Source organism: Entelurus aequoreus, linkage group LG25, assembly GCF_033978785.1.
Source record: "Entelurus aequoreus isolate RoL-2023_Sb linkage group LG25, RoL_Eaeq_v1.1, whole genome shotgun sequence".
Taxonomy (NCBI): domain Eukaryota; kingdom Metazoa; phylum Chordata; class Actinopteri; order Syngnathiformes; family Syngnathidae; genus Entelurus; species Entelurus aequoreus.
This window is the reverse complement of record NC_084755.1, coordinates 19010305-19037757: the sequence shown is the minus strand read 5'-3', so window position 1 is coordinate 19037757 and position 27453 is coordinate 19010305. Positions and strand designations below refer to the sequence as shown.

General features: G+C 41.1%; 1 protein-coding gene across 2 annotated transcripts in view; it reads left to right on the top strand.

Moving 5' to 3' along the window:
• The window catches only part of LOC133642613 (adenylate cyclase type 9-like), a 99009-nt gene that overhangs the window by 209 nt on the left and 71347 nt on the right, over positions 1 to 27453 (top strand). The window contains exon 3 of one of the 2 annotated variants that reach the window (XM_062036908.1): positions 156 to 3066. In XM_062036908.1, coding sequence (XP_061892892.1) covers positions 1260 to 3066 — 1807 coding nt within the window. In that variant the 5' untranslated portion in view covers positions 156 to 1259. Of the gene's footprint in view, positions 1 to 113; positions 3067 to 27453 lie in introns of those variants that run through there. The other variant, XM_062036909.1, reaches the window with a different exon arrangement.

The following is a 27453-nucleotide window of genomic DNA, read 5'->3' as shown; positions in this document are numbered from 1 at the left end:
TTGCGTCACTTCTGTTTTATTTTGAAGGGAATGCGCGGAAGTGAAGCGAGTGCTACGTTGTACTTTATACTCATTCCACACACAAACACACACACTCACGTATCAGTACCATGAAGATGTTTCAACCCGGGATGCTCACACATTGTCTCATGCAGGTGTCGGTGCTGGTTGGACGGGCGGGATGTGGGCGGACAAAAGCTTCCCATCTCGCAGTGCAGTGCAGGAGGATGCATTTGCTTTGAAGGATGCCAGCTGTCATTCATGTTTGACTGCAGGTATGAATATCATATCTTCCAATTGAATGAACTGGTGAAGGCTGTTTGGACCTGTGGGACTGCTGTGAGGTTTGGGAGGGGTGCTTGGAGTGGAGGTGGAGACCTCTTAATTAAATTACAGTCTCTCTTTTTTTTTTTTTGCAAACTTAACTTGGAGGACTGGGGAATTTTATTTTGCACACAATACACTGGCAATATGGGTGCAATTTGTTTGAAATAGCCTCAGACATGCACAGGTCTTGAGGTATCTTTTTTTCATTCCTCTTGATCTCATTGCACAAGGTCTTGTTGAAGACACAGCAGAGGTTACTCAGCGGAGTGATAAGACAATTGGATATGTCCATGGAAATACACAATAAGGATGCTGGAGTTGCCTGAAAGTTTAGGTATTGAGATTTCGGAAGGGCTGAAACCTCAACAGTATTCAATCAAAGCGCTGAACAATCTTATTTTGTGTCCTCCAAAATGATTTTCCAATGAATTAAAGCTTGCTGGTCTGCAGAGAGTGAGCCTTGCAGTGCGTCAAAACAAATGGGATCACTCACTGAGCTTACTCAGTGGAGTGAAAATACAGGATAAGACAAGGATATGTCCATGGAAATACACAATAGGGGATGCTGGAGTTGCCTGAAAGTTTAGGTATTGAGATTTTGGAAGGGCTAAAACCTCAACTGTATTCGATCAAAGCGCTGAACAATCCTATTTTGTTGTCGTTCAATATGATTTTTCCAATGAATATAAGAGTGCTGGTCTGCAGAGAGTGAGCCTTGCAGTGCGTCAAAACAAATGGGATCACGCAGGAATGCAGGGACTGACGTCAAAGTGGGCCAATGGACTAGTCAAAGAATCTTAGGAAAGTCAGGTGGAGTTTCCAAAGGCTAAGGAGGAAGTGACACTCAAAAGTATTTGCCTTTACATATAAGAGCTTTTTGACATTCATTGCTGTGAATCAGCAGCTCTGCTTTGGATTTTGCGCACAACAACATGGCCTCCCCCCAACGTCAACAGCTACTGCCTCACAACACAGAGGTGAGCTGTGACTCAAGTGGCGAAGGGGGCGTCTCCGTGAGGATTGGCAGTAGCGTCAAACACAAACACGGAGGTGGACCCCTGGGTTCCATTGGGGGAGCCTTCATGGCGGGATCCAAGCACTGCAAGTACAGCATTTCCTCCAGCTGTAGCTCCGGGGAGTCTGGACTCAAGAAAACGTTTGTCAAGAGCTTCCGTTCGCAAAAGAGGGTGCCTCAACTTTTCGAGAGGTCTGCCGGTCACTTCTGGGACCCGAAGTTTGATTCGTCCATCTTGGAAGAAGCGTGCCGGGAACGATGTTTTCCTCAAACTCAACGCCGTTTCCGCTATGTGCTTTTTTACCTGGCGACTACGGCCCTCCTCTGGGGATTTTACTTTGCTGCCAACCCGTCCCGCTGCAGCAGGATAGCCTTTCTTATTCCAACTGTGTCCTTTCTCCTTTTCTGCCTCCTCCTCTTCCTGCTAACGTTTACTAAGTTCTACTCTCGCTGCTACAATCAAGCCTCCCTGTTGCTCATTATCGTAACCTTCATGCTGACCCTGGCACCTCAGATTCAGACGTCAGGATTCAGAGATCCGGAGACTCTCATTGATGTATTAGATGTTGGTGATTTCAGTGGGACTGCACACAACTTATCCTACCTAAAGATTGTAGGGGGTAGCGCTTGGCCTGTCTGTATCTCTCCTGTTGGCACCTTCTCACTCAGTATTGAAGTCCTCTTGTTGCTATACAGCGTCCTTCCTGTCCGTCTGTTTGCGTCAGTCCTACTCGGGTTCCTCTATTCAGTCTGTTTTGAGATCTTGGGCTGGTTCCACGTAACCCAGACAGTTGGAAGTTTGAGCTTAACCCCAGAGAAAGACTGGACTACCCTTCGCTGGTTGGGACCGGCCAAAGCCTTGCTCCACCTGTGCGCACACGCCATTGGTATTCACCTGTTCATCATGTCTGAGGTGCGTTCACGCAGCACTTTCTTGAAAGTGGGACAAGCTATCATGCACGGCAAGGACCTGGAGGTGGAGAAAGCCTTAAAAGAACGAATGATCCACTCCGTCATGCCCCGGCTCGTGGCCGATGAACTGATGAAGCAAGGTGATGACGACATCGGGGATAGTTCCGTGAAGCGATACTCCACGAGCGGAGCGGCCGCCGTCATCTCCAGCCCCAAGAATAATAAACGCAAGAAGACCTCCATCCCTCGAGGTCAGATCATCTTCAGACCCTTCAACATGAAACGGATGGAGCCCGTCAGCATCCTCTTTGCGGATATTGTAGGTTTTACAAAAATGTCCGCCAACAAATCTGCTCACGCCCTAGTAGGCCTTCTTAACGACTTGTTCGGACGTTTTGACCGGCTGTGTGAGCTGACTGGCTGTGAGAAGATCAGCACCCTAGGGGACTGCTACTACTGTGTGGCTGGATGCCCCGAACCCAGGCCTGATCACGCCTACTGCTGCGTGGAGATGGGCCTGGGTATGATCCAGGCTATCGAACAGTTCTGCCAAGAGAAGAGGGAGATGGTTAACATGAGGGTGGGCGTCCACACCGGCACCGTCCTGTGCGGTATCCTCGGCATGAAGCGCTTCAAGTTTGACGTTTGGTCCAACGACGTCAACTTGGCCAACCTGATGGAGCAGCTCGGTGTAGCCGGGAAGGTCCACCTCTCGCAGGCCACCGCCAACTTTCTCGACGACCGCTATCAACATGAAGATGCACAGGTCATTGAGAGGATAGGACAAAGTGTGGTGGTGGATCAGCTCAAAGGTAGGACAAAGTTATTGCCTGTTTATGTAAATTTTTTATTTTCCAGTGCTCATTTTTTCACATGACTGTAAATTATTTTGGAGCCTATCTCAGCTACAATCGGGCGGAAGGCGGGGTACACCCTAGACAAGTCGCCACCTCATCGCAGGGCCAACACAGATAGACAGAAAACATTTATATATATACATACATACATACATACATACTGTATATATTTGATATATATATATATTTGATATATATATTAGATATAAATATATATATATATATATATATATATTTGATATATATTTGATATATATATATATATATATATATATATATATATATATATATATATATATATATATATCAAATATATATATTTTTATATAATATATATATTTGATATATATATATATATTTGATATATATATATGTTGGATATATATATTATATTAGATATTAGATATATATAGCGCACTTTCCGCGCGCGCAATGTCACGTTATCGATGAGAAAATGCATTTTTAGACAATATGATTTGCCTGAGCGGCTAGGAGACACCGTGAGTAGCAAGCGGTACAAAGTGGATAAGAAAAGACAGAAAAATTATTTCTTTATTTTTTTAAATTTTTAAATTTGTATTTTTTTATACTTGGGACTTCCCGCGGGCCTGATTTTGGACGCAGGCGGGCCGGATCCGTAGTTTGGGGACCCCTGATTTAAAGGCTAGTGTATAAAAATGAGTTTTAAGATGCGACTTAAATGCTTCTACTGAGGTAGCATCTCTAACTGTTACCGGGAGGGCATTCCAGAGTACTGGAGCCCGAATAGAAAACGCTCTAAAGCCCGCAGACTGTTTTTGGGCTCTGGGAATCACTAAAAAGCCAGAGTTCTTAGAACGCAGATTTACGCACGTGGGTGTTACTGTGCGCATGTCACGGTTAGATGAAAGTAATATTTCATACAACCTTTTCTTGTGTGCCCTCAAACCAAGTCGTCTTTTTCACTGGCTAATTAAATTTCATGCTTGTCCATTTTGGCAAACCAGTCTTGTGTAAAATGTTGTGGGCAAATGAAAATGTATTTATTTTATAGGTGGGATGGCATAAAACAAGAAGGAATAACACCGGAGGCTGCAGGCAGCAGTCTCTGCTGTACTGGGAGGAGGCTTGTTGAAACGAATGTACTAGGGTGCCCACATAAGTACGTCTGTAAACCTGTGATGTCACAAATGGCTCTCTTAAAAAAAGACTCAAACATCCAAAAGTGCATGTAAGCTCACGACCAAATGCATGAACCTTATTATATGATGCTTTGGCATTTTTTAACACATGTATTCCAGTATTGTAACACGTATAATAAGTCAGAAAAGAGAAAAATCAGGTCCTCTTTAAGCTCCATGAGTTAGCCACTGGTGTGTGTGCAAGCTGAGGTGGAAGCGTGCAGACTCCTGGTGCTGCCACGGCGGCAAAAAGTGGCTTAACTTGTACAGCACTTAATACACGGAGCATCTTTTTCTGCAGGTTCTGACTTTGTCTTTCTCCAATTGAGGGTATTTTGCTGATCTCTTCAAATCATGCAGGAAAATAACATGATTCGGGATGAAAATGTAACCAAAACACATACTGTACTATGACAGTTAGAGCAGTTTTTTTCAATCTTTTTTGAGGCGAGGCACATTTTTTTCATTAAAAAATACGGAGGCACACCACCAGCAAAAAACGAAACTCCACCAGGTCGTCGTGCCTTATTTTGAGTTTGTTGGTGTTTTCCTGTGTGTAGTGCTTTAAGTTCTTGCCTTCCTATTTTGTTGGTGTTTTCCTGTAGCAGTTTCATGTCTTCCTTTGAGCGCTATTCCCCGCACCTGCTTTGTGTTAGCAAACAAGGCTATTTAAGTTGTTGCTATCCTTCTTTGTGTGGACATTGTTGATTGCCATGTCATGTACAGATGTACTTTGTGGACGCCGTCTCTGCTCCACATGCTGCAAGTTTTTGCTGTTGTCCAGCACTCTGTTTCTGTTTACTTTGTAGCCAGTTCAGTTTCACTGTCGTTTTGCATAGCCTTCACTATGCTTCATTGCCTTTTCCTTTCCCTTTTGTTCATTTTTGGTTTAAGCATTACATACCTTTTTACCTGCACGCTGTCTCCCGTTGTGGTCTGCATATTGGGATCACAACAAACCATCCTTGTCTCACCCGACACATTCCGACTTTTACAAAGCAATTAACTACCTGCTGCCACCTACTGATATGGAAGAGTATTACATAGTTACCCTGGCGAGCTCTACACAGCACAGACACTAAGCAACACCACATTATTTGCAGATTATAATTATGGATTTGCCCCAAAACATTTTTTGGACCAATTAGGTGAAGTTGCACAATTTCCCACGGCACACCAGACAATATCTCACGGCACACTATTGAAAAACACTGAGTTAGAGAATATACAGAAATGGCCTACAGGACAGAAAGGCTTTTTTAGAGAGACACCTAATTAATCAATCGCCAATTTTTACACACATATGCTTGTTTTGTCACACACACTTCTAAAATCTGTGGTGATTTGGCTTAATAGTCAAATTACGGTAGGCCTTTTGTGGAACACATTGAGCTGTGTGAGAAACTTCAAGTCAAACTTTGATGTTTGGCAACGTGGTAGGGATGCATATTGTGACACATTTTCACCCTTTTATGTGCAACAGTTAAAGACTAGAAGTTTACCAAAACAATTACCGGTAAATGGATTATACTAGTATACCGCTTTTCTACCTTCAAGGTAATCAAAGCGCTTCGACACTATTTCCACATTCACCCATTCACCCAGGGGTCAGCAACCCAAAACGTTGAAAGAGCCATCCGTATTGGACCAAAAATACAAAAAATAAATCTGTCCGGAGCCGCAAAAAATGTATATCCATATATAAGTCTTATAATGCAGGCAACACATGACGTAAGTGACTATATTAGCTATAATAGCCTACTATCAAAATGACTATGTGTTGCAGGCTGAAGCAAATCTTCGTTGACAGAAATGTTGAAATGTAATATTTATTCTACACATTTTTACAACATTAGAAACCATTAGTAAACCCGAGTAAACCAAACTCAGAAGGTGAGATAACTCCAGGAAATTACTGACTTTTAATGGCCAAAGGTTTAGATGTGTGTGTCCACGTTCAAGGAAACGGCAGGCTGTCTTATTTTAATAGATTTATTACAATCTTTGGCAAGCTAGGTAATGTTTGCTGTGGTCTGGAACAACATGACACACAAACAACTATCTGAAATTAAACCAATATTACATACAGATAATGTGTCATGAGACATGCAAAACTAAATTATGTACAAAGAGGATAAAAGTAAAGCATATTAAATGAGCTCAAATATACCTACAAATGAGGCATACTGATGCAATATGTACATACAGCTAGCCTAAATAGCATGTTAGCATTGATTAGGTTGCAGTCATGCACTGACCAAATATGCCTGGTTAGCACTCCACACAAGCCAATAACATCAACAAAGTGCACTTTTGTGCATTCACGCACAGTATAAAATGTTTGGTGGACAAAATGAGACAAAGAAGGAGAGGAAGATTTTACATATAAACAAACTGTTGCGTCACAGTCCACGCTATGGTGAGTTCAAGGACCGCCGAAATTAGTAGGACGAAACGATGTTCACCAAATACTCTCATCAGTGAAGCATACACACAAACATATTAAATAGTGGGCTTTCTAACAATTGGGAATGTTTGTGTCATGTTTGTCCTCAAACAAAAACATACTAAAACAAATATTCCCCCCATCTTTTTTCCATTTTGAATCCTTTTTTAAAATGCTCCAGGGAGCCACTAGGGCGGCACTAAAGAGCCGCATGCGTCTACACATTCACACATTGATGGCGGGAGCTGCCATGCAAGGCGCTAACCACGAACCATCAAGAGCAAGGGAGAAGTGGTCGCTCTACCACCCGAGCCACGCCGTCCCCATTACATATATTCATGACATGCAGTCACTATATTACTTATCATGCAGTTCCAAGGTTACAAGTGGTTGCTACAAATGGTGTGCAGCAATTGGTTACTCATGAACTCACAATGTATGGTATTCCTAGGAGGACAGTTTATCATAGAATAGCACAGTCACCTCTATGTAGTCTCCACTGTGTCTCTACCATGTCCCCGATGGGTCTGTTCTATTACGATCATCACCGGCCTCAATGTGTCCAGTCTCTTTAATCTTAATCTGAACCCCAGAGATTGCATTAACATTTAATGAAACCGCAGCTATGCTGTCATGTCTCGGTTTTATCCTTGCTTTGAGCTTAAATACCTTGCTATCTTTTCACTTAGTCTCTTCCTTGCAAGTGCGTTCACAACAATTATGAATTATTCACAAATTAGATATAGTCATTGAAAGTATATCTCAAAAAGCAATGGCACGCAGTGAAAGTGCCTTTTTTTTTTGTTTACCAGGTCGAGTGATTTATGGGCCTGCATCTTGCCTCATTTCTATGACTGATGAGTGACTACCGCTTTTGTCACAGCCTAACTGTTTTTTTTTTTGTGTGTTTTTTTTTTCTCACCATTAAAGACCCAGAATAAATGTGTCGGACAGTCTTATCACTCCCTTGCCGTGTATTCCGTTCCCATTTTAAGATTGATCCCTGTAGATTTGCTGAGCCAGTGAGAGAGAGAGAGAGAGAGCTAGCTGTCGTTAGGGAGTTTTTTTTATGTGTTGCTAAAAAAAAAAAGGGGGGAAAAATCCTTTCACTGTCAATATACGTATATCCCTTGGGTTGAACTATAGCCAGGATCGCTTCCTGACCAATTGCAACCGAGATGTGAAATAAATCTGCTCTGACCTACAGTCAGTGGCCTCATTAGGTGCACATCAACCTTAATACACTTGCAGATATCCAATACGATAAGAGCTGTGTCCAAAACATATGTACTTATTATCCTAATATTGCTCAGTTGCAACATCGGTCGATTTAATGATGTTTCCAACCTTTTTACTGCCCTGAAGCAATTGTGTGTACTCCGGCTTCCTCCCACCTCCAAAGACATGCACCCGGGGATAGGTTGATCGGCAACACTAAATAGGCCCTAGTGTGTGAATGTGAGTGTGAATGTTGTCCGTCTATCTGTGTTGGCCCTGCGATGAGGTAGCGACTTGTCCAGGGTGTACCCCGCCTTCCGCCCGAATGCAGCTGAGATAGGCTCCAGCACCCCCCGCGACCCCAAAAGGGACAAGCGGTAGAAAATGGATGGATGGATAGCTGAGGTTGCGATGGAACTGTCTGTGGTCAGTTGCGTTTCACTGGTGTTGGCAGATAATTAAGGATCTTAGACCTAAAGCCCAAGTGTGGTCACCCACATCAGTTTGACCACAAAAACAGTAAATGGTATACAGCAGTGGTCCCCAACCACCGATCTGGTCCGTGACGCATTTGCTACCGGGCCGCACAGCAACATTAATTGTGTGAATGCTCCAAAGCATTCACACAATTAATAAGGTTTTGTACACCAAAATTCATCTATTTTTTATTCAACGTCATCTTCTTCTTCTTCTCCAGATTTTGGCGCGCTCTACATTCCACTTTTTTCATCCGGTTGACACCATTCCAATTGCGGGATTTCCCTTGACAAATTTCCAAAATTCCCAGATTTCCCAGAATTCCAGGTTTTCCCGGACATTTTTCCCATTCAAAATGAATTGGCGGTTTTTCAAACTTCCACCATTTCCACATTTTGCAACAGATTCAAACCATTCCACCTTCAACATGTTCCACTCATTCTGGACATTGAAACTAGAATTTTTTCAAGTTATAAGAAATTCCAGGAATTCCTAAAATTCAATTTTTTTAAAACCCTTTTTTGACCCTTTTTTCTGGCGACTACTCCTTCCACATTTTTTAACCCATTTCAAACGTTCCACCGTCAAAACATTCCTCTTAATTAGGAGAAAAAAACGAAGTTGTTTTTCGAACTGGAAAAATTCACGGTTTTCCCAAAATTCCAGGAATTCCTTATGCCATTTCTCAATTAAAAATGTTACTACTTCAACATTTCTCGACCGATTTTAAAAATTCTAACACCAACCATTTCAACTCATTCAGAACATTCAAATTTTTTTGCATTTTCCAAAAAAATCTCTTTTCCCAAAATCCCCAAATTTCCATGAAATTCCCATTGAAAAGAATGGGACATTTTTCAAAGTTCCACAACTCCCACTCAAACTGTTCCAACTTCAAAATAATCAGCCTGTTCAAGAATTGTGTGCTCCCTTTCAACAACTTTTAAAAAAAATCCCGGATTTCCAAGAATTCTCAGTTTTTAGGGACATTTTCCCCATTCCAAATGAATTATCCATTTTTCACACTTCCACAATTCCAACATTTTTCAACCTATTCAAACCATTCCACCCTCAACATATTCCACTCATCCTGGACATTCAAACTAAGTCTTTCCTAAGTTCTAAACCAAATTCCGTTTTTCCTGGATATTCAAATGCTTCAACATTCTTTCATTCAAACTATTCTTACATTCATACTTCATTCTGTCAGCATTAGAGCATTCACATGCAATTCCTTCATGAATTGCCTCATCTAGTTAATTTATAAACTACCGCATTTTCTCCGACTTAACTTTGAGATTGTAGCCAAAGGAAACTTTTTTTTAGCTGTTTTTATCTGCCACACGCGGAAAGCCTTGAAAGTAATGCATACATTAAACCGGTTCCTGGTGTAAAAAAGGGTTGGGGAACCCTGATATACAGCACTGATTGTCTCCAGCATCTCACATAATGTGTACAGCAGTCACAATTCAGTCGCCATTGTATTATATATTCTCAATAGACAGTACTATTGACAATGAAATTACATATATTAGACTAGTCATTGTATTGCTTGAATAACATTATAGATTTACTGTTCTCTGAAAACGATACCCAGTGCACCTGTGCAGCTCTTGTGAATTCCATACTTAAGAAAATTAAGTCAGGTCTAGATAACAATGGTGCTCACATTAAATATTGACAGTTTGGACATTATACGGACATGTTTACCATGAGGAATAATCATTCATAGACAATAATGTGTGTGTTGAGTCATTTTCAGGTAATAGTAAATCCATAGGCTCCTGCTGCACAGTCAAGTGCTAAAGTATATCAAAGTACAGTATTGTCCCGATACTGTCATAAAATAGTTGCTGAAATGCCACTTTTGTGACATACTGTAGTCATAAAACCTTTAATGGGTTATTACGCGTAGCATCAGTTGGCATTTGTCCTTGTTAAACCAGAAGTGATGATGATTTTCTGTGGAAAATAGGCTGTAACACATCCCTCATTGTCCGGTGTCCTCATTGTCTCATTATAGAACAAGATTTGAGGCCAGGACTTGTTGTTCTGTGCGTGTCCCCCTGTGGAAATGGGGCTAATTTTGTCTCACTTTCCCAGGGAAGTGAGTACATACAATTGTGTAACTCGTATGTCGTGATGTGCAACGATGGCACCTGAGTAGGCTGTCAGCAAGAACTTGTCACCTCTGTTGAGCCTTGAGCCATGACTCACGCATGCAGGCTTTGTTTGCAGATTTGTTTCAAGAGTCTGGGTGCTGTTGCTGGAATTTAGCAAAACAGATTAATAGTGTCGCTGGGGTCTTGCTGTTGTGCTTCAAATGATTTAAAGGTTTTAGAGTGGACATTTGATTCTGGATTTTTTAAATCTGTGCGACATGTCAGCGACTATCAGTTCTTTGCTTCACTCATCTGGGATTGTCATTTAATACTAGGGATGAGTTAAATACCTTTTCACATTTTAATCACTACTAATTTCTGGTACCAATTTAAAGTACTTAGTGTGTTCAAATGTGTTCGTAAATGTTAATTGTTTTAAAGAAATCAATTTTTTTATTTAACTTTTAACAATGAGTGTTAGATGGCGTGGCACAGTGAGTAGAGTGGCCGTGCCATCAACTTGAGGGTTCCAGGTTCGATACCCACTTCTGCCATCCAACTCACTCCAGTTGTGTCTGCCGTAGGCGCAAATTGGCAGCCCCATTGCTGTCAGTGTACCCCAGGGCAGCGGCGGCTACAAATATAGCTTACCACCAACCATGTGTGAATGTGGAGTGAATGAATGATGGGTTCTCACTTCTCTGTGAAGCACTGTAAAAAATCCATCCATCCATTTTCTACCGCTTGTCCCTTTCGGGGTCGCGGGGTGTCGCTGGAGCCTATCTCAGCTGCATTCGGGCGGAAGGCAGGGTACACCCTGGACAAGTCACCACCTCATCACAGGACGCTTTAAAAAATCTAATTCGTTATTATTATTATTATTATTATTATTATTATTAGAAATGTATGGGCTACAGTGTGTTGCCTTGTCAGGAAGTAGTCTTTGCCATTAAGTTAAATGTGGCAGTTTTGTCTACTGTATTGTTGAGCCCAACAAAGTGTTTAAACTGTAAGTATTATATTTATTACACACCAGCTGTTTGATTGTAACATGCATCTTAGTTGTAATTTTTATTGGCAAATTTAGTGGTGTTGACATTGCCATGTAAAATTGCTAATACTAATCAATAGCATGTCAATGGCAAATCCAATGTAAATTACAATTGAGCTAGCGCATTTTCAAAAGTGGAGCCTTACTGTACTTTTGAGCGCCGTCTTCTCTCTGAGCTTCCACATTATTTTGGTAGAGGAGTTTGCATGTCCCAATGATCCTGGGAGCTATGTTTTCCGGGGGATTCTATGCCCCCTGTTAAGGTCTCCCAAGACAAACAGGTCCTAGGGGAGGGACCAGACAAACAGCAGCTCGAAGATCTCTATGGAAAGTAAAATTAAAGGACCCAGAGTACTCTCGCCCAGACGCGGGTCACTGAGGCCCTCTCTGAAGCCAACATTGCGTGGAGATCGGGGGGATGCCTCTGGATTGGCAGACCGGGGTGGTGGTTCCTCTCCTTAAGAAGGGGGATCACACCCCTCAGCTTTCCCGACAAGGCCTATTCAGCTGTACTGAAGAGGAGACTACGCCGGATAGTCGAACCTCGGATTCAGGAGGAGCAGTGTGGTTTTCATCCTGGTCATGGAACTGTAGACCAGCTCTATACTCTCGGCAGGGTCCTTGAGGGTGCATGGGAGTTTGCCCAACCAGTCTACATGTGCTTTGTGGACTTGGAAAAGGCCTCCGACCGTGTCCATCAGGAAGTCCTGTGGGAAGTGCTTAGAGAGTATGGGGTATCAGATTGTGGCGGTTCGCTCCCTGTATGATCGGTGTCAGAGCTTAGTGTGCATTGCCGGTAGTAAGTCGGATCCATTTACAGTGAGGGTTGGACTCCGCCAGGAATGACCTTTGTCACCAATTCTGTTCATAACTTTTATGGACAAAATTTCTAGGTGCAGTCATGGCGTTGAGGGGATCCCGTTTGGTGGCTGTAGGATTAGGTCTCTGCTTTTTGCAGATGATGTGTTCCTGATGGCTTCATCTGTCCAGGATCTTCAGCTCTCACTGGATCGGTTCGCAGCCTAGTGTGAAGCAACTGGGATGAGAATCAGCATCTCCAAATCTGAGTCCATGGTTCTCGCCTGGAAAAGGATGAAGTGCCATTTCCGGCTTGGGGAGGAGATCTTGCCCCAAGTGGAGGAATTCAAGTCTTGTTCACGAGTGAGCGAAGTGTGGATTGTGAGATCGAAAGGCTGATCGATGCGACGTCTGCAGTGATGCGGACCTTGCATCGGTCCGTCGTTGTGAAGAAGGAGCTGATCTGTAAGGCAAAGCTCTCAATTTACTGGTCGATCGACGTTCCCACCCTCACCTAGCCAGATGAGGTGGTTCGGGCATCTGGCCAGGATGACCCCCCGACGCCTCCCTGAGGAGGTGTTTAGGGCACGTCCGACCGGTAGGAGACCACGGGGAAGACCCAGGACACGTTGGGGAGACTACGTCTCCCTGCTGGCCTGGGAACGCCTCGGGAACCCCCGGGAGGAACTGGACGAAGTGGCTGAGGATAGGGAAGTCTTGCCTTCTCTGCTTAAGCTGCTGCCCCCAAGATCCGACTTCGGATAAGTGGAAGAAGATGGTTGGACGGATGGATTCTTGCTTTGTTGGCATTGAAAATAGTAACATTTTCTAAAGCAGTGCTTGCCAGTTATTTTCTGTTGCGCCCTCCCTATGAAGAAGAAAGCATTTTTCGCGCCTCCTACTCTCCGCCACGAATATCGATTGTATCATTTGTCGATAAAATTGTTATAAGTACACCTCTGCATAACAGTGTCTCCTTATAAACATTAAAGAAAACAAACGAGACAAAAAAAGTAAATATGGATCAACTTATAACAAAGAATAACTTTAATAACATTGTTTTAGTCTGTAACAGAAAATATTTAAATTGCATACATTTTCCTGAAATATAATTTTTTAAAAATCTTTATTTATATAAACACTTTTTTGACCGATTTGAACCATTTGATACTGAAAAATAAAATTAATTAAACTCAATCAGTAATAATCAACTTAAATTCATCAGCAAAATTAACTCATTATCACAATGTATAACATTTGTGCTGATTATTTAAAATCAAAATGAGGAAGTCAGTATTAATAGCTACAATGAGCATGTTTTGTAGTGCACAGCTTTTTGAAGCGGGGTTTAAAGCATGATACTAATAAAGCATGTTCCACGGGGTCACATGTGCCCCCCTGGCATCGCACTCCTAGGAATAAGGCACCATTTTCCAGATGGATTTCAATCGGTACCTATAAAAGTACCAAATTTGGTAACCATCCCTAATAAACAGTGCCCTTTTGTACCTGCTAGTGCTTGGTTTTGTGTCAAACTTCATCAGAAAGGCCATACCAAAAGACAATGTTCCTTGTAGTGGAAATGATGATCTAATAAGCATTTTCATTCAATAAAAAAAAAAGTCAGTTTTCTTGCATCATAAATCAACTCTTGCTTGCCTTAAGGTAGAGCATGATCTCACGTTCCATTTTAAATAGTAAGTGTGACCTTTGCCAGCCTCTCTACTGCTGTGTTTAGTCCCCCGCACCTGACCACCGGACCGGATCGCTCCTCCATATACCTTTTGGGAGGTCTGTAATTAGACAAGACTGGGTAATCTTCCATATTAAAAAAGGAATAATGCCAGAAGTCTCCATCATTATATCTTCCCACACTTGCCCAGTCAGTATTATACCGACCTCCAAACATCCTCGTTAGCAACCAGACTGCCAAACCTTTTATTGTATGGGTCGCCTATAATAATGACTGTGTTTATTCGGCAAGGTTTTCAGAGAGTCCAACATTCATTCTGCAAGTAATACACTTGAATAGATAGTGTTTTTGTACATAATAGTTTTACTCACAGAGCAAAGCTATTCAAATTTGCACTTTGAACGTGTTGGTTTTAAATGATGTGTCCTATTGACCAGCTCTATAGTCCTCATTTAGTTTTTATATTTGACATTTTAGTGCACGAACAGCATTTCTCAGCAGCAATTTCTAAGAGAACTGTAATTTGCAGTGTTGTTTTGGTTATAGTTTACAACTGCACTGCGTCATATTAAAATTAGTTACCCCTCTCATGGAACTAAAATTCCACATTTGAATTTTGGCACACATACACTCAAACATCTGTTCTCTTCACCGGCACATTTGTCTCCATTGGGATGTCCTCCTAGTTATTCAAGTTTATTGTATCATTTGCCCGAGGCCCATTTGGGACCTTTCTATAATTGCTGCTACCTGTGGCCTTGACAAAGACAAATGAGGCTGTCTGACGGCCAAAATGTAGTACGAAAAAGAACAACAAATACAATTAGACCAAAAGGCTCCCATCCCACAATGGGATTAAGAAACAAAAATAGTTTGGTCTAATTTTTACAGTCTGGGGGAACTGGGAATCGAACTATTAATCTTTTATCTTCTCGATGGCCACTTTACTATTTTGACACACCATCTCCACATTGACCACACTTCCGTCAGTCTACCCCAGGGCAGCTGTGGCTACAAATGTTGCTTACCACCATATTGTGTGAATGTGGAGTGAATGAATGATGGGTTCTCGCTTGTCAGTGAAGCGCTTTGAGTGTCTAGAAAAGCGCTATATAAATCTAATCCGATATTATTATTATTATTAGGAATCCTGAATTTATGTTTTACTTGACAGAAAATATCTAAGATTCTAAAAATGTACTGAGTATCCTGAATATAAGGGTCAGCAATGTAATACCTGACATACCCTTTTACAACCTGGCGCCCACATAAGTAGACTATCAGATTTTAGGTTGTGTAGGCAAGGCAACTTTATTTGTATAGCACTTTTCATACACAAGGCAGACTCAAAGTGCTTCACAGCACAACATGTGGTACAACAAAGTGAAATGAAAGAAAATAAAAGCAAAATTAAAATGCAGACAAAAAAAATAAAAACAGTGCGGACTTTAAAAGTTAAAAGATTTAGCTGAAAGCTAAGGTGAACATAAACATTTTCAGTCTAGTTTTAAAAGTAGTCAGAGTTGGGGAAAGTCTGACATCTTCAGAAAGTTTATTCCAGCTATTTGTTGCATAGTGACTGAATGATGCTCTCCCTTGATTTGAGTAAACTCTGGGAACCGCTAACAGATTGGTCTCAGAAGATCTTAGTGATCTAGAGGGCTTATATAGTGGGAGCATATCAGTAATATACTTCGGCCCTAGACCATGTAGTGATTTATATGTGAGCAGGAGGATTTTGAAATCAATTCTCTGATGTACAGGGAGCCAATGTAAGGATTTAAGAATTGGTGTAATGTGCTCACATTTTTTGGTCTTTGTTAGAACTCTAGCAGCAGCGTTCTGAACAAGCTGTAGCTGCCTGACAGTTTTTTTGGGAAGACCTGCAAGGAGACCATTACAATAGTCTAGCCTACTGGTAATAAAGGCATGTACAAGTTTTTCTAAGTCTTGAGCTGACATGAGCCCTCTAAGTCTTGTTACATTTTTGAAGTGATAGTAGGCCGATTTTGTTGTAGACCACAACACAACATTTTTCTCTACAAGACCCTGGTTTCCACTTATGAGGACATAATATACTGTCAATTAGTGGTGGAGGAAGCATGTATCTCATCACATGTTAGATTCAAGAGGGCTAAAACGCAGACAAAAGAGGAGTGAAGGCCGGCTGACATACAGGTCTGAACTACACACTGACTAAGGTTAAACTTCTACCGAGTCTAACTTTCTAAAGATCCTGGACATTGAATGTATATATTGACAGTAAAAGGCTTCTCTATTCTATATCATGTAAATAACGGCGCTGTACGGCTGCTTTGAGTTGTAAACAAATGGAGGCTCAAGGCTATAAGGTACACTACAAGCTATCATCGCGTACATAATAACAGATTATATAACTTACTCATCAATTGCCTAACAGAATAGGCACTGATCCAATTAAAAGTAGTTTTTAGGAAAATCATTCTTTATTTTGCCGGAGGACGGTGATGTTATTGTCTTACAGTAAAAAGGCTAAGCTAGCTACACAACAAATCAAGCTAACATGGCTAGCCTATCATTCACACATTTCTAACCTACTGTTATTACTTACCCGTACCGTTAAAAGTAGTTTTTGGAAAATCCAAAATTGATGACGGAAACGATGATGATTGGTCGATAGGGCCTTCACGTGACATGATGTGAATGGTGGATTGTGCTCCCACGTCAAGAATGGGGTGGGCACTATACATCAGTAGGTAGGGTCGATACAGTATTGATAAACGATCATTTGGTGAAAAAAAAACAATCCGACTGAAAGAAAACGGGGGTCCGTGGCACAACGGCGTAATATCCAACTTTGCGTTATATCGGGCTACATTATATCGGATTTTGAGTGTATGGATAATCCGCTGACTATGTTCCCAATTGGTGACGTCACAATTGTGCACATTCCAAAGGGACTGTTCGGAGGAAGTAGATAGGAAGGCACGATTGTTTTATAAATATCTCTGCAATGCCTCCAAACTTTGATTTTAAATTATATCTATTTATATATTTTATGCAGATCCCAAATGCACAAGAGGTACTTATGGATAAAAAAAAGTTGGTTTAGCATGATAGTTACAAGCATTCACTGCCATTAGTTGGTGTGGCAAATGCCAGAGTGAACCCTGTAAGACCCGCCAATAACATCTGGTCTTACTCGCTAGCGTTAGCTTATAGCTAGAGATCAAAGTTGGAAGAAAATAATGGAGAAGTCCGCTCTCCAAGGTGTATGCTGTACATCATTATTAGATTACGTCATAAAACCACTGCAGTTGTTTGTAGTACATTCTATTGTATTGTTTAGATACTACAAAAGTTTGTATTTCCTACTTTAACGGTATGTTTTAGGTGGCGCGGTGCCAGCAACTTGAGAGTTTCAGGTTCGATTCCAGCTTCCGCCATCCTAGTCACAGCAGTTGTGTCCTTGGGCTAGACACTTCACCCTTGCTCCTGATGGGTTGTGGTGAGCGCTTTGTATGGGAGCTTCCGCCATCAGTTTGTGAATTTGTGTGTGAATGGGAAGTATAGTGTAAAGCGTTTTGGGTATCATTCCCGGTATAGTAAAGTGCTATATAAATACAGACCATTTACCATTTTGGGGGCCAAGTACCAATTAAATGGATTTTAATTGATTTGAGATGCAAGTGTTGAGTTACGAGCACTGTCACAGAACCAATTGTGTTGAGTTACGACCACCATCACAGAACCAATTAAGCTCATAATGTGAGGTACTACAGTAGTGACAAAAACCCAAATACATTAGAGCTTCTATCTATTGTTTTTTTGTTAGGGTATGTTTTTTTTGCAGTTGAAGCAACTCAACTGGAATGAGTAGAGCTAAGCTGGTATAATGCTTGTGAATTCTAGTCCAACACCTGTTTGATTAAGTCTCAATCTTTTTATCCATAGTGTGTTTAGCTTGACTCCTTATCATTATACACATAGCTTTGTGGGGTAGTATACTGCTTTAAAGTGTGACAGATATAAGAGATAGATATAGATCGAAGTGTTTCTACTAGGGTTGTATGGTATACCGGTATTAGTATAGTACCACGATACTAATGAATCATATTCGGTACTATACCGCATCTGAAGAGTACCGGTCGCGACCCGTCGTCGTCAAGTCGTGTCATTAGTGGTTTACGAGTAGACAAACATGAACACCTAAAAACTAACGATAAAGGTGAAGTTATAACATTGAAACACCCTCAGGAAGAGGTGCTTTAAGACATGGCTATCTAGCTAACGGCTAAAGTCCAGCCCCAGTCAGCAGTGTTTAGCTACTTCTAAATCACTAATCCTCGCCTTCTTGGTGACAAATAAAGTAAGTTTCTTACAAGTATCATCCCTGCAGGAGGAGGAATAGCTCAACATGCTTCACTGCACACCAAAGCTCACCGGCGTCAAAATGTAAACAAATGCCATTGGTGGATCGACACCTAACAGCCACTGTAATGACACCAACAAGTACAGGAGCGTATCTAGTCGATACTACTATGATTACATCAATATTTTTAGCATCACATCTTCTTTCGTTTTTAAAAAATGTATATTATGTTTATATACTTAGCAAATATGCCCCTGGACACATGAGGACTTTGAATATGACCAATGTATGATCCTGTAACGACTCGGTATCGGATTGATACCCAAATTTGTGGTATCACCCAAAACTAATGTAAAGTATCAAACAACAGAAGAATAAGTGATTATTACAATTTAACAGAAGTGTAGATAGATAATTTTAAAAGAGAAAGTAAGCAGATATTAACAGTAAATGAACAAGTAGATTGATAATTAATTTTCTACCAGTTGTCCTTAATAATTTTGACAAAATAATAGAATGGAAAATTACACAATATGTTACTGCATACGTCGGCAGACTAAATTAGGTGCCTTTGTTTGCTTACTTACTAATAAAAGACAAGTTGTCTTGTATGTTCACTATTTTATTTAAGGACAAACTTGCACTAAGAAACATATGTTTAATGTACCCTAATAATTTTTTGTTAAAATAAAGCCAAAATGCCATTTTTTTGGTCCCCTTTATTTAGAAAAGTACCGAAAAGTATAGAAATAATTTTGGTACCTGTACCAAAATATTGGTTTTGGGACCACTAGTTTCTGCTAATATCCTGCATGATAGGTTAGAGCAAGGCAAAGAGAACACTATTTTGGGCCTGCAGTCACCTCTTTCTACTCCGTGAAACACATATTACTGTGCTTCATCAACCGTTTCATATTACATAGTATGCTTTAGGGGGGGCTTATGGCCAAAGTACTGTGGGGACACCTTTAGGAAGCACACATCGAGCCATTATGAAAAAAATAACCAGAAAGCTCCACGGTGTGGCAGGATTTATAGATCTGCAGTCATTTGGACTTGCTGCAGTGTCGCACTGTTACTCAGCAGATTGGGCTATCTGTTCTTATTCAGGAGAGTCGTGCATGAAGGATTATGTGTTTACCGTGCCTAGAGAGGGTGCTGTAATTTGTCAGGTTAAAAAATGGACCCTTACTTTTGAATGCCTCGCTAAGCATCATCGCTGACCATCTATGTATCAATGAAGGCCTCTCTCAGCTGTGATATTGGCTTCATGGTGAAATGTCCCGTCCTTATCTTCGGTGACACAGACGATGTGCTTGTCCGTGTGTGGCTCCAAGATGTGCTACCGTGTACGTTTCTCCCTGTTGCTCTGCACTTGTCCATTGTAATAGATCACAACATATATAACGTCGTGTAAAGAAGCATAGCTGTGTGAGCTACAGTGCCTAACATGACAGTCATGATTTAACAATAACATCATGCTAGGTTAGCTTGTTCAGTGAAGAAAAACAAGATGATCAGACTTTTGTAGCTTCTGTCTCACATGTGTAGCTGACAGGCTTTTTTTAGGATGTGTAGCAAAGCCTGTTTATGTAACTGTGCGAATGAGCTTTCTTCTTCTCTGAAAAGTAGAGCAAACAAGTGAGGTTAAGACTTTCATTACACATTTGGTTCCCATAAACAAGCTGTAAAGATACAGTTGTGGTCAAAAGTTTACATACACTTGTAAAGGACATAATGTCATGGCTGTCTTGAGTTTCCAATATTTTCTACAACTCTTATTTTTTTGTGATAGAGGGATTGGAGCACATACTTGTTGGTCACAAAAAATATTCATGAAGTTTGGTTCTTTTATGAATTTATTATGGGTCTATTGAAAATGGGACCAAATCTGCTGGGTCAAAAGTATACATACAGCAATGTTCATATTTGGTTACACGTCCCTTAGCAAGTTTCACTGCAATAAGGCACTTTTGGTAGCCATCCACAAGCTTCTGTCAAGATTCTGGTTGAATTTTTGACCACTCCTCTTGACAAAATTGGTGCAGTTTAGCTAAATTTGTTCAGCATTGTCCACATGTTTAAGTCAGGACTTTTGGAAGGCTATTCTAAAACCTTAATTTTAGCCTGATTTAGCCATTCCTTTACCACAGAAACAGCTCAATTTTTGTTTAATCTGACCACAGAACTTTCCTCCAGAAGGTCCTATCTTTGTCCATGTGATGTCAGATGAAACAAAAATTGAGCTGTTTGGCCACAATACCTAGCAATATGTTTGGAGGAGAAAAGGTGAGGCTTTTAATCCCAGGAACTCCATTCCTACCGTCAAGCATGGTGGTGGTAGTATTATGCTCTGGGCCTGTTTTGCTGCCAATGGAACTGGTACTTTACAGAGAGTAAATGGGACAATAAAAAAAGAGGATTACCTCCAAATTATTCAGGACAACCTAAAATCATCAGCCCGGAGGTTGGGTCTTGGGCGCAGTTGGGTGTTCCAACAGGACAATGACCCCAAACACACATCAAAAGTGGTAAAGGAAAGGCTAGAATTAAGGTTTTAGAATGGCCTTCCAAAGGTCCTGACTTAAACGTGTGGACAATGCTGAAGAAACAAGTCCATGTCAGAAAACCAACAAATTTAGCTGAACTGCACCAATTTTGTCAAGAGGAGTGGTAAAAAATTCAACCAGAAGCTTGCCAGAAGCTTGCGGATGGCTACCAAAAGCGCCTTATTGCAGTGAAACTTGCCAAGGGACATGTAACCAAATATTAACATTGCTGTATGTATACTTTTGACCCAACAGATTTGGTCACATTTTCAGTAGACCCATAATAAATTCATAAAAGAACCAAACTTCATGAATGTTTTTTGTGACCAACACGTATATGTTCCAATCACTCTATCACAAAAAGTTGTAGAAATTATTGGAAACTCAAGACAGCCATGACATTATGTTCTTTACAAGTGTTTGTAAACTTTTGACCATGACTGTACATTCTACTGTTATCATATTATTAAAAAGGCAATACTGTGCATATTTGGGAACTTTAAACGGCGAAAGCTGTTTTAGCGTTTCCATGACAACATCGTCTAATGGTTAGTGTAAGCATACACAATCAATTGATCCTTTCGTGGCCATTCAATTAGTTGGGTAAATTAGTCTTCCCTGATACACTGCAGACATCCATTAGTCTGTTGTTTAAGGGCAGATTGTCTTTTCTCTAAGGCTACAAGCCACGTTTTCTGCAAAGTTTTCAATAAAATATTTTAGCATTGGATGAAGAAAATTGTCAAACATCTTTTTGTTCCGCTTTGCATTTAGAATGCCTTATATCGAACCCTTGAAGTTCTCTCTTTTGCAATGGGCTTCGGAGACGTGCTCGGATGAATTTCTAGCGGTACTCTGCCCTTCCTTCCGCCTTGCCCCCGTAGACAGAGATGAATGGAAATCCATATAAAGGAGGCGGGAAAATGTGATGTGTGTTATATAGAGAGAAAGGAAACCGATGTACAGTACAGACTTTGACAGGTGATGGATAGAGCCGCCCTGCTGAGCTTCATCATGTTCAGGGTCATTTTGCAGTTCCACCTGCCTCATATATTCACACGCACACACATACACATACATGCAAACAGCAGCACACTCTGCATTCTGGGCCAAACCCAGGCCAATCGCTGTGGCAACGGTTTCTTAAAGGAGGGGAATTTATAATAAGACACTCTTTTAGCTGAAAATGTATTTATCAGAGACTGAATTCATCACTTGAAGGTACTTTAGTGATGACTATTGGTCGGTGGCAGTGAGTCATGTATTTCCTCTGAGATATTTATTTACTTATCTGCAGCGAGTTCATTTAAAATTGTTTGTTCATTAGAGTGGAGGCGTTTATTTGCACAAATGCATTTTAAAGGACCCATAGCATCTAGTTGATGGAAATGTTTACTAACAAGTTCCCTTAATGTATTTTTTGCTCCTGAAAATGAATCCAGCAGTTATTTCCCACAACATCGATTAGTTTTTGAGTCATCCGTACATAACCAATTGTACTTGGAACACCCCCTTTCCATCGCCAGACCCGATATGTCGCCCCCTCTTGCAGTGACGTCATCGTCAATAGCCTATTTCCCCTCATAGACAGTGTGGATAAAGGCATGTACAATTATTATTTTGATCAATTAAGTGCATGTTTTGGTCATACTGGTCCATGATTACTTCCAAACTGATATGGTTAACATTGTAAGCAAAAAATAAATATAAAAGAATCTCCATTTCTGGAATTCCCTACTCTTGTGAATTATATTTATATAGCGCTTTTCTCTAGTGACTCAAAGCGCTTTACATATTGAAACCCAATATCTAAGTTACATTTAAACCAGTGTGGGTGGCACTGGGAGCAGGTGGGTAAAGTGTCTTGCCCAAGGACACAACGGCAGTGACTAGGATGGCGAAAGCGGGAATCGAACCTGGAACCCTGAAGTTGCTGGCATGGCCACTCTACCAACCGAGCTATACTCTTCCACAGACACCATAGCCTGTGTTTCCTCATGCTGTTTTAGCATTTCCTTATGCATATTTAGAAAAACATCAGTAGAAGAGCACACAAAATAGAATACTATTATTTTTCTCTCGTTTTAAATCGCCGGGTCTGCTCTTCTTTCTCAGTTTGGAAGTAGAATACATACTTGGCAAATTTCAAACAGATCAAGAATTTATTAACCAGCAGTGCAGCTTTGATGTTTTTACATTGTATGATCTCCGGGTACTCCGGCTTCCTACCAGCTCCAAAGACATGCACCTGGGGATAGGTTGATTACAACACTAAATTGGCCCTTGTGTGTGAATGTTGTCTGTCTATCTGTGTTGGCCCTGCTATGAGGTGGCGACTTGTCCAGGGTGTACCCCGCCTACCGCCCGAATGCAGCTGGGATAGGCTCCAGAACCCCCCGTCATCCCGAAAAGGACAAGCGTTAGAAAATAGATGGATGGATGGATGATCTTCTCACATATTGACTACTGCTTAACAAGCTGGTCTCCGGCATGTACGACAGCAGACAAACCAATAGACTCTTTTTACAAAAAAGCCCTAATTAAGGCTATGTCTACACTAAGCCGGATAACCCCTTAAACGAATAATTATTTAGCCTAAGCCCCGTTTCAGCCACACTAGACTATCGTTTAAGGTCCCCTTCCTCTGACAATTTTTTACACGGGTAAGTGCGCCGTCTGTTTCTTGAATCTCCAGCTCTTAGCTTTGTATGGACTCATTGATCGTTCACAAACTGAGTTCGGAAAGGAAGTGACGTCCGAAAGAACGCGCCACAGCCAGCTTCATAATAAAGCGGTTTCGTAACTCGGAGCTAACCACTGGAAATATGGAGGCGAGTCATCCAGACATGCCCGTGTTTCTCCTTCTTCTACATGTACAGACACTTGTGGAAATCACACATAATACCTTAAGAGAAAGCGATTGCAGCTATTTGGGATACAACACTTCTTAGACGGCAAGAGAACTTTCAAATGTACGGGTCAGCTGTGATTATACTTACTGAAAAACTTTGTCTATTTGTCAAAGGAGAGTCAACGAGAATGCATCCCGTGGATGTGATAAAAAAGATAGCGTGTGCTTTGTATTACCTGGCCGTCGAGGGAAGACTACGGAAAACGGCGAATGCTTTTGGACTGGCAAAGCAGACTGTTTCAGTTATTGTCCGCCATGTATGTCACGGACTCAACGTCTAGGTCCAGAGTATATCAAGTCATCAAAAACGAATGGACAATGAAGGTGAAGGCAAAAGAGTGAGAAGTGTCCTGACCAGATATATAGATCCCTAGATTGATTATTGTAATATGTCCAATAAAGATTTGATTAATTTATGATGGCTAAGGTGTCATTGACTACAATAGGCCACTTGATTCCAGTTAATTGAAATACCACAACACTGGATATTGTTCAGATAAATTGTTCAGATAAATTAAATTTAAGAACTTGTACACAAAGCAACACTGGAGGTGACTATGACGTGCGCATTTTCCGGGTATGCGTACTAGGTCGCGTTGCGCCGGCTGACGGAGGGGTGAGGGGGACTTAAACGACCATTGTGTGTGTGTGGACATGGATAAGGTTAGGTGGGATTTGCCCTGGATAACCTTAGCCGGCTTAGTGTAGAAGGGGCCTGAGACTGCGGTTACAAAACTCTTCCCCTACCAAATCTGCTAGACCCTAAAAACATAATCGCTTAAGTTTCTATGATTTAAAAACTTTTATATTTGCCTGTTTTGTGTATAAAAGTCTCCACGGTCTTGCTCCACCACCGCTCGCATGTTTACAGAGATATGTAAATATCAAAGTCCATTAATGTGCACTGTCCCTGTCTTAAAATAAAGTATTGTTATTATTATTTGTATAGTTCATGACAGCATATCGGACTGTTCAACCTTGTAACTGTAAAGGAAACAAAAACAAATCTGTCGCTCCCATTGCCCGATGCCGCTGTCTCCCTGCACAGTTTACACTCAAGGTGGTTCTCTTCTTGTGAAGGGTTAGTTGAGCTGTCTCATGACGCTGAGCTCACCTTGCGGCCTTGAAAACGCGTTGCGTGATAAAACGCCATCATGACTCATTGATGCGGCCTAAGCTTTTCTCTTTTTGTAATCAAGTTCAGAGAAAATGTCAGCAATAGACACACATTGTTGCTTTTTGATTGTGACGGATGGCTCTCGCTGCGTAGACGACACACACACACTCACCTGTGCACGTTCACTTAGATGGCTAACTCCCGCACATGCAGTCCCACCCCGTCCCATGTTTGCGGTTGCAGGGACTCATTAGTGTGCTCTGCAGGAAGTGCGTGCGTGTGTGCATGATAAATGTCCCCGTGAATTATGAATGAGGGGAGATGACGGGGAGCCGGTCCACCCTGAAGCCAGCTTGTGCAGGCCAGGCACACGTGTATGTTTGAAAAGTGTTTTCTTTGCTATGAATTATTCTGTTCATTTTAGTGCTATATGAGAGAAACACTATGTTTATTGTTAGCTGTGTATACTTTGAAATGCATTTTAAAGCCAAGTATTGAAGCGTTACGGCCCTCAATTCCCCCCAAAAAATGGATTATCTTGCTCGACTATAAAGACAATATAATATACTGTACATCCGTAAACGTGGCTGCATATGCAAAAGTGCAATATATTTATCTGTACAGTAATCTATTTATATATGCACCTTTTTTTGTAAATGCAAACGCTCTGCACCCTATTGTTCTTTTATCCCGCACTACCACGAGCGAATGCAATGAAATTTCATTCCTATCTGTACTGTAAAGTTCAAAATTAAATGACAATAAAGTCTAAGTCTACAGCATCAATCAATTATTTTTCTAACTATTATGGTAAATAAATGTTAAACGGGCTATACTTGAAGAGCGCTTTTCTACCTTCAAGGTACTCAAAGCGCTTTGACACTATTTCCACATTCACGCATTCACACACACTGATGGCGGGAGCTGCCATGCAAGGCACTAACCACGACCCATCAGGAGCTAGGGTGAAGTGTCTTGCTCAAGGACACAACGGACGTGAGTAGGTTGGTAGAAGCTGGGGTTCGAACCAGGAACCCTCAGGTTGCTGGCACAGCCACTCTCCCAACCGCCCCACGCCGTCACGTATTATAACAATTCTTATTTTATGTTGTGTTCTACTTCATCTACAGTATTTCTTTCCTCCAATCCATTTTATGTTTGTGTTTACTATGTTCCTGAATTAGTCATTAACCAGAAATATCAATCAATCAATCAATCAATCAATCAATGTTTATTTATATAGCCCTAAATCACAAGTGTCTCAAAGGGCTGCACAAGCCACAACGACATCCTCGGTACAAAACCCACATGGCTCAAATAAAATTAATTATTTGACCTTGACAAGACCTAGAGGGCCTCAGTGTATTAATTATTGACTTTTCCCAGCATCACAACACATCATTATTTTTCCCTGTGTTTTGTAAATTATTTACAGTGATACGTTGGTTTTTGGTTAAAAGTTTCGCAGTTTTCATAAACTGTCTTGGAGTTAGTACAATTAAACACACACTGGTGCAAATCTTGTGTATTTTTTAATAAGTAATAACAGTATAGAGCCAAATTAAGTTGTTGCATACATTAAAAGTGGCAAGATCACGCTTCAAATATTGCAGCCACAGCACATGGCAGATTTTTATTGTTTTCTTTGTATTTTTTAAGCATATTCGACAACATTTTTGCTCGAAAATAGGCATTTTCAAGCTTAGAAATGACTAAATAAACCACACCTATCAATAGTACAGTAGTATTGACCACAAGATGAGACCAAACCAATCAGATGATGCTGTTTAGTATTGTGGCCACTGATTATTTTAGCCTTAAGCAGCATAACTAATCTGGATTAAACGAGTGACTATAGGTGTTATTTCATTTCTAGAGGGCTCTCAAAATGTTGAAAAATGTATTAAGGATGTAGTAAAAAAAAATAAATGCTCTAAGCATGAAAATATTAGATTTATAATGAGTGATTGTCTGTCTCCACGTCTTCTTGGCCTCCCTCTCTTCCTTATTCCACCTTCTGGCATCCAGTCCATTGCCACACTTGCCGGTCTCTCTCTTGGCAGTCGGAGTATGTGCCCCATCATTCGTCTTCTCCTTTCGGAGACAATGACAAACAGTGCTGCTACACCTGCCCTTCTCACCACCTCCTCGTTGGAGATGTGGTCTCTCCAGGAGATCTTCAGGATGGATCTGAGGCATTGTCGGTGGAAGACATATAGCTTTACCATGAACTGATTTACGTGGACCCCGACTTAAATAAGTTGAAAAACTTATTCCTGTGTTACCATTCAGTGGTCAATTGTACGGAATATGTACTGTACTGTGCAATATACTAATACAAGTTTCAATCAATCAAACAAAGCTTGTTGGTGATACTGGCTGTCTTCATCCACGTCTCACAGACGTAGGTTGTTGTTGGTATGACCACTGACATTTAGAGGCGTAGCTTGATGGCCGTTGTGATGGCGT